Source organism: Equus caballus, chromosome 15, assembly GCF_041296265.1.
Source record: "Equus caballus isolate H_3958 breed thoroughbred chromosome 15, TB-T2T, whole genome shotgun sequence".
NCBI classification, from domain to species: domain Eukaryota; kingdom Metazoa; phylum Chordata; class Mammalia; order Perissodactyla; family Equidae; genus Equus; species Equus caballus.
The window spans coordinates 85,612,922-85,624,558 of NC_091698.1; the positions used below are offsets into that span (position 1 = coordinate 85,612,922).

Here is an 11,637-nt window from a genome sequence, read left to right on the forward strand (position 1 = left end):
TCTAGGTCATTTATTCTGAAAGTGTGGTCAGATTAAAACCTAAGAGAGCCTATTTTCCTTGGCAATAAAAAATAATCAGTTAAATGTCTGAGTAACAGGAACCCTTTTTAGCTCTCTCTGGAAAGAAGAAACCTTGAGTTAATATTTTATGTAATCAATACAGTGTGCTACTAGGTGCTGACTGGGAAGTAGATTAAGAATATAAGAAATAATGCTTCAATCACCATTCTTCAATCACCTCTAGAAGATTACAGTTACAGAATAACAAAATGATATGTAAGCAAGTATAAATCCATGTGGTCCAGGACACATGTTGGCTCTTTTGCCTGTTGTAGGTGGAGAATTACCAGAGCTGCTCGGTTTTGCCATTCTAGCATTTGTGTTTACTCCTATAAGCAAATTTAACTTTTATGAGTGATACAGTTTATGTGAGTTGGGCATTCAGAGATATCTTGTAGTAGAAAGAATGTGGGCTGGGGGGTCAACCTGTGTTTGAATCCTAGTACCCTGGGTACCCTAGTACTAAGCTATTTGACCACGAGGCCCTCCGAGCCTCTTTGAACAACTCAGTTCCCTAACAAAATGGGGTTGGTGAAAAACACAGAGAACCGCGTCTGGCCACGGACACTCAATAAATGTTAGTTTTCTATTCTTCACCTCTGACTAGGAGTGTGTTTCTTCTAGATTGAATGATAAAGTGAAGAAGAAAGCTCTAACATCATTTGAAAGGGACTCCATTTTCAGCAACTTGACTGGGCAGCTTGATTACCAGGGTTTTGAAAAGGCCGACATGGTGATTGAAGCTGTTTTTGAGGACCTTAGTCTTAAGCACAGAGTGCTAAAGGAAGTAGAGGCGGTAAGTATGCGGCCTGTGGTACCTGAATCCTGGTGTAGTGAGTGGAGGACACAGAGGTGGGGTTTTTCAAAGGAATTATGGGAAATGCATGGTTCTTTTTATAGGACTATTCATTTCCAAACATAAGTTTTTATGTGAGCTCATGCACACTGTGCATGTTATAAAGGTCAAATCTCAGTCCTGAGGGAAGACAATCAAGCAGCTGATTAACCTGAGCACAGGGTTCCTTAGCCTTCTGTGGGGTGCAGTCACTCAGACATACAAATAACCTCATGAAGTGTAGCCAGGTGTCTTGACATTTTTGGTTGGCCACAAGCCATAACTAAACTTTTTCAGGTCTAGGCAGCAAAGGAAATAGGGGAGAAACAGTTTCTCCAGGCAGGTTTCAGATGCTCATTTTGTGTAAATGCTACTTTGGTCTTGATCCAAATGCTCTACATGGCCACGTCTGAGGTGGGATGACATGAACAAACAAGTACTTGAGGTGGGCATGTAGAGAAGGAGCCCAGAGAAGAAGAAATGGCAGTAATCCAGGCACAAGATAGAACCGGGGCCTTGACTGGCCTACAGCTAAATAAACAGAATGTGGGTTAGCAAATGGTGTACATGAAATGGCACTGACTTGGGAACACTCTAGGTGTCTTGAGTAGTGAGCTATAGTCTTAAGATATAGTCTTAAGATATAGTCTTAAGTCTTAAGAGACAAGCAGCTCTGTTTGAAAAGGATTCTGCTTGTGAGACACACATTCCAGAATCTTTTCTTTGGACAAAGTGTAATGTAGATTCAACTGAGGGAGAAAATTTGGAAGAGCTGGGTAGATTTGTATGCCATCTGTGCTAGGTGGCATTTCAGCTGAGATAACGTTCCCAGGGCTTTGAGCACACTGCTGAGCCAGTGTAGGCAGATCCTGAGGGGCAGGCACAGCCGAAGTGGAGGGAAGAGGGTTTACCAAGTGACTAGGTGATGGTATTTGCTTTGGAAGATGGGTCTGGGAGTATCCCAGTGGAGAAAAGTTTGTTTAGCAATCAGGAAGCCAGTGATCAAAGGAAAGAGATAGAAGAGGGATTGGATCAGAAGTGCAGTGTGTGAACAAGTCTCTGCGGCGCTGCCGCGGGCTTCCATGAGAGCAAACGCAGAAGCTCCGGGCTCTGTGAGGCGAGGCCTGGACTGGCTCTGTCACCTCTGCTGCCTTCCATTCAGGAAAGCAAGTCACAGGATTCATGGGGAGGGGAATAGACTCGACTCTGGGTGGGAAGAGAGACAGACAGGTACAAGGAGGGAAGAATTGTTGCCAGCCGTCTTTGGAGACACTGGTTTGCTCCTCATAGAGAATTTTACCACCAGCATTAGACACCATGCCACTAAGAATGCAGCTGGAGACTGAGTTAGCTCCCGTACAGGCATGCTCACTGTCAACTCTCGTTACATTCGTGATTAACTAAAATCATGGGACCTTTATCACAAGTTTCCTGCCAAGCCAAGTCTTGTCCATCAGGTGCTTATCCAGTTCTTTTTTTCCCTTTTACAAAAGCCTTAATGCAGTACTTTACCTTTACCCCATTATAACTGATCTTATTTTACACTCAGCTTTTCAGTGTGGTGAATCTATCCTGAACCTTGATTCTCATCTCTCATGTCACCTCTGCCTATCCTAGATTTGCACAAATTTGACAGGTGTGCCTTCCATGTTTTCCATCCAAGCATCTGAATAAAAACGTAAATAACTTGTGATCATGGACAGAATACTGAGGTAGTCTCCAAGAGACTGCTCTCCAGGTTGATAAAGCTCATATTTAATAGAGTTCATGGACTGTAGATATAATGATAGTAGTGTACCATTTCTAGTAACACCCCGTATAAAATGAGACAGGCATGCACATTATAGCTTGGCCTTATAAAGGAGAAGGGTGGCGTATCATAAGCTTTCAGACTTCAGGGCAGATCCAGACAAGAAGAGGGATTGATACCCATGCTGGATCTTGAAATGAATGAGGTTTGAGTCAAGGCCACCTTTTCATTGTTTATCTGAAGCACCTTTACTTACCCAACTGCTAGATGTAGTCTCCAGGCTAGGAGCAGGTGACCTTATTCTGGGCCCTAACTGGAAGAATGCTGAAGAGGGAAGAGAACAAGGCCAACACCCTCAACACAGATGCCCTAGATGATCGTAAATGTCAGGGCGAATGGTATCTACTGTCTGAGCAGTTCTGGGCAAGAGGGTGGGCTGGGCCTGGGTGTCACTCGTTAGCTTTACTTTGGACTCTAGTCATCTCCCAGCCCTACGTGTCGCATTCTTAAATGCTTTTCCCCTGCAGGTGATTCCAGATCACTGTGTCTTTGCCAGTAACACATCTGCTCTCCCAATCAATGAAATTTCTGCTGTCAGCAAAAGACCTGAGAAGGTAAATTCTGAACAGAGGAAAAGCCTGAAATGTTTTGCTGCTTTGGGCTCACTGATGAAGGCTTAGAACATGAGAAGGGACTGGTGTGGATTCTGAAGGGCATGGGGCTGTTGATGTATTCCCCAATACTGGGCACAGAAAAGCTGATACCATAACCATTGTGAAATGCAGGAATAAGTGAAGTTCAAGCAAAATATACTTTTATAGGTAATTTGCATTCCTAATGGGTATTATTTTTCAGATTCAGACTATAAAACCTACCTTTATTACAATTAGGTATTGGAAGATAGGCCTAAAATAAGAAGGGCTACTCTAAAATATCACATCAGTACAGAGCAGATGCTGGGGACCGTGTAGGACTGGTTTGATTCCAACTCCAGATCCAGGAATGGAAGATCAGGGGTATGGTGGGATGGGTCCCCCTGTGGGTTCAGTTAGACCTTCTACCCAGGACATGAAGGGGGAGCGGGGTTGAAGCACTTTCAGTGGGTATTTAAAATGATGCCTGGACATTTATCTTTGGGCTCCTGCTGTCTACCAGAGTAATCAAGGGGAAGTGAACTCACTCAAGGAGAAAAAAAACACCTCACCTCTCTGGAGGATACCAGTGAGCCTCAGCTAACCAGAACCAGCCAAAAGTAGGCAGGAAATATAAAAGACCTTTAAGCAGCTGAAATTGTTATTACAAATTCCATGTACTAAAAACACAAAAACCTATTTATTCCTATCCTTTTTTTTTTTCCTTTTTCTCCCCAAAGCCCCCCAGTACATAGTTGTGTATTTTTAGTTGTGGGTCCTTCCAGTTGTGGCATGTGGGACGCCGCCTCAGCATGGCTTGATGAGTGGTGCCATGTCTGTGCCCAGGATTCAAACCGGCGAAACCCTGGGCCGCCGAAGCGGAGCGCACGAACTTAACCACTGGGCTGGCCCCTATTCCTATTCTAATAGCTTCTAACACAAGGTAATCTTGTTTTCTAGCACCCAGCACGTTAGAAGTGATGTGGGGCCTGATAGAGGCAGGTACAGTAATGGCAGGAAAAGTTCATAGGGAGAAGTGGCAGTGATAGTGTGACACTCAGGGAAGAAACAAAAACAGTATAAAGGCAGATGGACAGTCAGACCATGTCACATCACTCAAAGCTCCTCCGCAGCATTGAAAATCAGCAGAGGAGGATCTCTTGTTGTTGCTCTGATGCCAACCTCTCACTCCCCCCAGTGGACTGGAACAGGCATCACACTTTGCAGTCCTAGCGTCCAGGTGTCTTGGTGAGCTGTTATCACCTGCTTGCCTTATGTCATTCATCTAAGTGAGGCCAAAGGGGCACAAGTAGGGTGACCAATCATCTCAGTTTGCCCAGGACTGACGGCTCTCCTGGGACCCAGGACCATCAGTGCCACAACTGAAAAAGTACCAGCAGTCCAGGACAAGTTGGTCACCTTTGTCACAGCTTTCTTGGGTGATGTAAATAGATTTTGCTTGGAGTAGTGATTATAGAACTGTCAAAACTCATTGAAATGAACACGTAAGTTCTGTGCATTTTATTGTGCATATATTATACGTCAGTACTTTAAAAGGCTACTTCCTTTTATTTGGAAGTGCTAAATCTGAATCAGGTCCTGCCCTTTTAAATGTTTTAGATATAGGTTAAAGAGCAATTTGGGGATTAGAAGCAACTTTTGGATTGGTAAGTGTATGGAACATTTAAGTGACCTGTGTGTTACATATGGTAAGTACCCGGCTTTGGAGTCAGGCCCACCTGTGATGGACTCCGGCTCTGCCGTTTACTGACTGACCTGAGCTACTAATTTTAACCTCCTGATGTCTTTATTCCTCATCTAGATAATGAAACTGACCAGTTCACAGAGTAGTAATGGATTAAATGTAAGGAATAAATGACAAATGTATTAAAGAACAGTGGATAGTAAGCAGTCAATAAATGATAGATATTATTAGTTATATCTTACAGCCCAAGTGGAGGGGAACAAAACTATAAATTCATGAATTAGACTTTTCTCACAATTCAGTTGTGAAGACTATCTGTTAGCTTAACGAGGTGGGTCTCAAACTTCAGCATGTATCAGAATCACCTGGATGTCTTCTGAAACACAGATCTGGGTCCTGCCCCCAAAGTTCTCATTCAGTAGGTCTGGGATGGGCCTGGGAAGCTGCAGTTCTGACATCCCCAGTGAACGCTAACACTGGTCTGGGCGCTTCACTTTGAGAATCACTAGTTTAACGAGTCTTCAGGTGCATTTGAGTGTCGAGAAATTTTATTTAAACCCAGCATCCTGGTCATGAGACCCACCTATATAGAATCCAAATACATCTCTGATAGTCCAGGATATTAACCAATTCTTCTGCCTGTCCCACCTCCCCCTGCCCAAAAAAGTGGACCCTCTCACCAAAACCATCACATCATTAAGCGGAGCCTTCATTCATTGTTCCCTGATATATCTCATTTGTCCTTTAGCTGTGATTTCGGCACTGATTGTTGGTAGGATCAGTTATCCTTACTGAAAACCCTAGAAGCAGATGGAAGAGGAGGATTCCAGTAAGCTCTCCCTGGACATGCTGAACTTTTTATCAAAGAACCATGGAACCAAACCACTTGACTGTATCGAGCAGTATTCCCTTCTCATGACTGCCCTTCTCTCCAGTGCTTCTAGCAAAATATGAAAGCTGTTAGGTTCCCTCCTCAGCATTCTTAAGTCTCTTGGTTTTTTGTTCCCCTTGCCAGGTGATTGGCATGCACTACTTCTCCCCTGTGGACAAGATGCAGCTGCTGGAGATCATCACAACCGAGAAAACTTCTAAGGACACGACCGCTTCTGCTGTAGCAGTTGGCCTCAAGCAGGGGAAGGTCATCATTGTGGTTAAGGTAAGGAGCTCTCTAAGAGAGAAGCAGGTTTGCAAAAGTTCTATTAAGACTCCTTACACCTCCAGGCTTGTTTGTAACTCTTCTGGGGCAAATATGTCAACTTTTGATATGATCTCTCCTTGGTCGTCTACAGTATGAATAGTTGTATGGACTGTACGACTGAGTTTGGGTCAGAGTGGGGAGTGTCTGGGATGTGGCAGGTTCTCCCAGCCATTCCAGACCTTTCAGGTGACTGAAACTATATGCTGTGCTGTTTGATTCAAGCCATGCTGCCCCTGGCTGTGGCTTCCCCTGCAATTTTTTTTTTTTTCTTTTTTTGGAGGAAGATTAGCCCTGAGCTAACATCTGCTGCCAATCCTCCTCTTTTTGCTGAGGAAGGCTGGCCCTGAGCTAACATCTGTGCCCATCTTCCTCTATTTTATATGTCAGACGCCTACCTCAGCATGGCTTGATAAGCGGTGCATGGGTCTGTGCCCAGGATCCAAACCTGCGAACTCTGGGCCACCAAAGCAGAGTGCATGAACTTAACTGCTACAGCACCAGGCTAGCCCCCCCTGCAATTTAATTTTAAGGATTCTGCTTGGGATTGTAAATCACCTGGCACTTTGAAATGATGCCTGGGGAAGGGAGACTGCTTTCAGACTCAGGTGGTACCCACAACAGAGGGGCCAGTGAGCTCACGTTCTCTCCCTTGGCAGGATGGACCTGGCTTCTATACCACCAGGTGTCTCGCCCCCATGATGTCTGAAGTCATCAGAATTCTCCAGGTTGGTATTGCTCTCAGAATGTTTGAGGCATCTTCCACCCCTTATAGTCCTCCAAACTGGTAATGTCAAGATGAAGAACAGGCTTCCTTTTAATAGACTAACCCCTGGCTCTTCTCCAAAAAGACCCTTTCATGCCCTCCCTTTCTGCACAGTGGTGGGAAGTCATGGGCTTATGCCGCACTAAAATGGGCAGAATTTTAGCTCTGCCCTCTTAGTTTCCTCCCTGCTCCATTAGGCCAAAGGCCTCCTGACATGCTCTTCTATGCTGTTTCCCCATCCCCCTTGAGGCAGAGACCATCCAGAACAGGGCCCATGTGGTCTGACTGGTGCTGCTTCTGCTTCTGCCACACGCAGACCCCTCCAGTGGTCATACAGGTCACTCACAGGCAGGAAAGGGGGCGGCCCCTCCTCGCCAGGCACTGTCACACACAGGGATCAGAGCTTGGCAGCACTGCTCCTTGGTAATGTCTCTTCTGTCGGTCACGGGAAACAGCCCTGCCAGCCATGGAATCTCGTTATTGTTGAGATTCAGAATTGCAGACAAGAAGGAAATGAATAATTTGTTCATCTCTAAACGTCCTTAAAGTGCTATAGGTTAGCAAATGCTCAGCCTATCCCCTTGAGGCTCCCAAACGTCTTTGTGCTTCCCTGAGTGACAGTCCCAGTCCTAGGCCTGGCCAGGTGGCACCCAGAAGAAAAGTGGGCGTCGCACAAGGCTATTTCTGAGGGCCAGCAGAGGGAGCCCTTGTGGGGGCTTGGGGATGGCCGTCTCCTGAGGTCCCTGCTTTACTTCCCACTCAGGAAGGAGTTGACCCTAAGAAGCTGGATTCCCTTACCACGAGCTTTGGCTTCCCTGTGGGCGCTGCCACACTGGTGGATGAAGTTGGAGTAGATGTAGCAAGACACGTAGCAGAAGATCTGGGCAAAGCCTTTGGGGAGCGGTTTGGAGGTGGAAGCCTTGACCTGCTGAAGCAGATGGTGTCCAAGGGCTTCCTGGGTGAGTAGCCTCAAGGAAACATAACTAGCATTATTAGTTACAAAGTTTCCTGAGACCACAGAGCTACAGAAGGACCATATGGAAGAGTGCATTTCCTAAACATAGAGCCCACTGTCCTAGGGAATTTCAAAAGTGATTTCAACGTTCAGCCCTTGGCTCGGAGGAGGCCAAGGTGCAGTTTCCTTTGGTCGTCCCAAACCTGGGTCCATCTGACACCAGCCACCCCACCATGCCGCTGAACCTCAACCCCAACGAGATCAAAGCTGTGTATCTGAGGTGCACCAGTGGGGAAGTCAGTGCCACGTCTGCTCTGGCCCCTAAGGTCGGCCCCCTGGGTCTGTCTCCCAAAAAGGTGGGCAACCACATCACCAAGGCAACCAACAGGCTCAGATCGAGGTGGTACCTTCTGCCTCAGCCCCGCTCATCCAAGCCCTCAAGGAACCACCAAGAGACAGGAAGCAGAAAAACATTAAGCACAGTGGAAATAGCACCTTTGATGAGATTGTCAACATTGCCCGACAGATGCAGCACCAGTCGTTGGCCAGAGAACTCTGTGGAACCCTTGAAGAGAACTTGGGGACTGCCTAGTCTGTGGGCTGCAATGTTTATGGTTGACACCCTCATGATGGTCATAGATGACATCAACAGTGGTGCAGTGGAATGCCCAGCTAGTTAAGACCCGCTGAGGAAAATACTTCAGTAAAGGGTCACTTGACAACCAAAAAAAAAAGATTTCAGACAACCTCTTCTTAGGCTGGGCCCGTAGATTATGGACAAAAGGCAGAACTCTGGCCTTCTGAGGCCCTGCCATTGCCCAAGTTTTGCAGGATTGACAGGCATTTTCATCCTGCCCAAGGCCTCTGATACATCTGTGATACTGCAAGAGCAAGCTCTGCGTCCAGGCTTGACCATGTTGTCTGGCCACCTGTGTAGAGAAGGTAAAACCTCTAAATACAGAGTATAGGATTGAGGCCCACCAGAGAGGTGGCTTTCTGTCTTGGCAAAGCAGCTTTAGCAAAATCAGCACTAGGTCCTGGGCATCGGGCCTGGCATTGCATATCTGGACATTAAAACTCACCCACGTGGCCTTTCCCATCCACATACATAGACTCCCAAGGTCCAGGAAATACAAGATCTTTTTTCCTTCTCTGCCAGCTCTTCTGAGAAACCCTCAATTTCTAGGGCTGGCTAGATATACAAATTCAAGAATGCAGATGAGAGGCTAGAGCTACACAGCAGACTAGCAGGGAACAGAGCTCTCAGGCAGGGCTCTGAGAATCTGTAACTCCCTTTCCTTGCTTCTTTTAGGTCGCAAGTCTGGGAAGGGCTTTTACATCTACCAGGAGGGCGTGAAGAGTAAGAATTTGAATTCTGACATGGATAGTATCTTGGCAAGCCTGAAGATACCTCCTAAGTCTGAGGTGTAAGTTAACCGAGTGGCTAATAGTGTGGAAACATGTTTCTCATCAGCCTAAGCTTCTCAGCCCTTCTTCCATCTCCTTTGTTGTGATCACCATACCTGACCAGAAAGAACACTCCAGATGCTTTGTACATTTTGCCCTTCCACATGCCACCTTGTCCTCTGCCGGGCTTCAGGGTGAGAGCTGCAGCTGAGCTTTGTTTGGGAAGACCCCCGCTCCAGCCTTCCCTCTGAAGGTCCCAGAGAGCAGCTTGAGACGATCCTCCTAGGCCCCTTCACCCTCCAAACCCTTTACGATCGTGTGTAATTGACAGCTGCTGGTTCCAAGAGATACTGTCTACTCTGCCAGACCCTGTTCTAGGTGCTTAGTTTCAGGTTCATTAGGGCGAGTAGCTGTCCGCTTTTTCCAAGGGAAAGGCTGGCCTCCTGGTGGCACCCTGTCTGCAGAGTTGGTCCTTGGAGCTCGAGCAGCACCAGCCTCATTCGTGTTCTGCTTCCACGGCTCCTGCACTGTCCCTCCCCTTCTACTCCTCCTCTGCCTGAACATCTCTCCCTGTTGGCAGCTCCTCTGATGAAGACATTCAGTACCGCCTGGTGACAAGATTTGTGAATGAGGCCGTCATGTGCCTGCAGGAAGGGATCTTGGCTACGCCTGCAGAGGGAGACATCGGAGCGGTCTTTGGGCTCGGCTTCCCACCCTGTCTAGGAGGTTGGTCTTGCTGGTTGGGAAGGTAGCTGGCTTCATCCTAGAGCTCGAGTTGCTGTCTCCTTCAACAAAGTCCTGTTTCTCCACTTAGGGCCCTTCCGCTTTGTGGATCTGTACGGTGCTCAGAAGATAGTGGACCGGCTCAGGAAGTATGAGGCTGCCTATGGAAAACAGTTCACCCCGTGCCAGCTGCTAGTTGACCACGCTAACAGCCCTAACAAGAAGTTCTACCAGTGAGCAGACCCTCACACCCTGCTCGCTCGCATGCTGAGCCCAGCTGCCAACAGTGGTGGTTCTCCAGCAGAGCGGCATCTACATTTATCAGAGTAACCAGAAGGAAAACAGACTCTGGCAGTGGGTGTGCGCCTTGATTAAAGTGCCTTTAGCTATGACCGTCTCGCCCTCCTGGTGAAGTGTTTAGCCAGTGGTGGTGAGGGCAGTTCCACGCCCAGCCAAAAAGAACAATAAAAACCAAACTCTTGTCAACCTCTCTCCCTGCCTGTACCTTTTTCTTCTGTCTTGGCCTTTCTGCTTTAAACCACTCCTTCAAGTAGCTGGAACAAAGCCCTGTGCTTTGGGGTATGAGTGTGTGGGGAGAATTCTAGGCAGCACCTTAAGAGAGAGACTGATGATAGAAAGTGGAACTTTATGAGCCTAAAGCCTTTTTTAAACCTGACTGTATTTCAGTGCTTGAGCTGGGCTTCTGCTGACAGTGGGGAGGAGGCCCTGGCTAAGCAGAGCAGTGGAAGTGTAACGGGTGTGGAGGACCAGGATACAAGAGAGACTTCTTTCCCCAAACTGCATTTCCTTGTTGCACAATTTTACCCCATTCTTTCTTGGTGTGACTCATTCACATGTGCTCCTCAGGGTGTCTGTGGGAACACTGGGGTTAAGTAGAGGAGATAACATTTTCCTGGCCAATGTGTCCTGCACGTCTTGGCAGCCCCAGAGCATGGAAGATGGACAGTGCCCGCACGATGATCAGAGACCGCATGTGGGAGCAGTACAGGAACGGCAAGTCAACCCACCACCACCTCTGCTCCGAAAGGGCTGCTCTTCCCGTCCCCCTGCCCTCTTGTGTGAAAAGTTCCTACACTCGTGTCCTGGCAGAAGCAGCACCCAGACTGGGTGCACAGCTTTGAGGCTCCTAACTGGGTCTGGCAAAAGGATCCATACCGAGCATGTGCAGAATCGTAATTGAAGTCCCATCACATGGCACCCTGAGCTTCGAGAGAGATGGCTCCTGCCTCTGCTCTGGTTGCAGGTACCTCAGCTATTCCCTGGGTGCCAGCTGTTGTAGGATTGGCAGGCAGGGCCTAGCTCTGGCCCTACTAAACACTCACAGCTGGTGGCTAGGAGACCAGACTCAAACCAAGTCATCTCTTAGTTGGGACTTTCAGATGACCAGTAGAAGGCAGAGTTCTGGTCCTCTACACTAAGGCCATTAACAGCTTCTAAATGTGGGGGTCTGAGAGAGCCTCAAGGCGAGCATTCGGCCAGTGCAGGAAGTTAAACTTGGGCCCTCCCTGGCAAATGGCATGGAGCTTAAGTCAGGTCTTTCTGCTCAGCAGCATTAGGTAGATGTGAGTTACGCTGAAACATCAGTGGG

At 47.5% G+C, this 11,637-nt stretch overlaps 1 protein-coding gene across 1 annotated transcript in view; it reads left to right on the forward strand.

The window, feature by feature from the left end:
* Positions 1–10,520, forward strand: part of HADHA (hydroxyacyl-CoA dehydrogenase trifunctional multienzyme complex subunit alpha) — a 46,767-nt gene extending 36,247 nt beyond the window's left edge. Inside the window, exons 13-20 of the mRNA XM_001502783.5 lie at positions 685–856; positions 3,173–3,259; positions 5,998–6,138; positions 6,837–6,905; positions 7,707–7,902; positions 9,211–9,325; positions 9,886–10,031; positions 10,120–10,520. Of these exons, the coding sequence (XP_001502833.2) occupies positions 685–856; positions 3,173–3,259; positions 5,998–6,138; positions 6,837–6,905; positions 7,707–7,902; positions 9,211–9,325; positions 9,886–10,031; positions 10,120–10,265 (1,072 nt within the window). The 3' untranslated portion in view covers positions 10,266–10,520. The remainder of the gene's footprint in view (positions 1–684; positions 857–3,172; positions 3,260–5,997; positions 6,139–6,836; positions 6,906–7,706; positions 7,903–9,210; positions 9,326–9,885; positions 10,032–10,119) is intronic.
* The last annotated feature ends 1,117 nt before the right edge of the window (positions 10,521–11,637 follow it).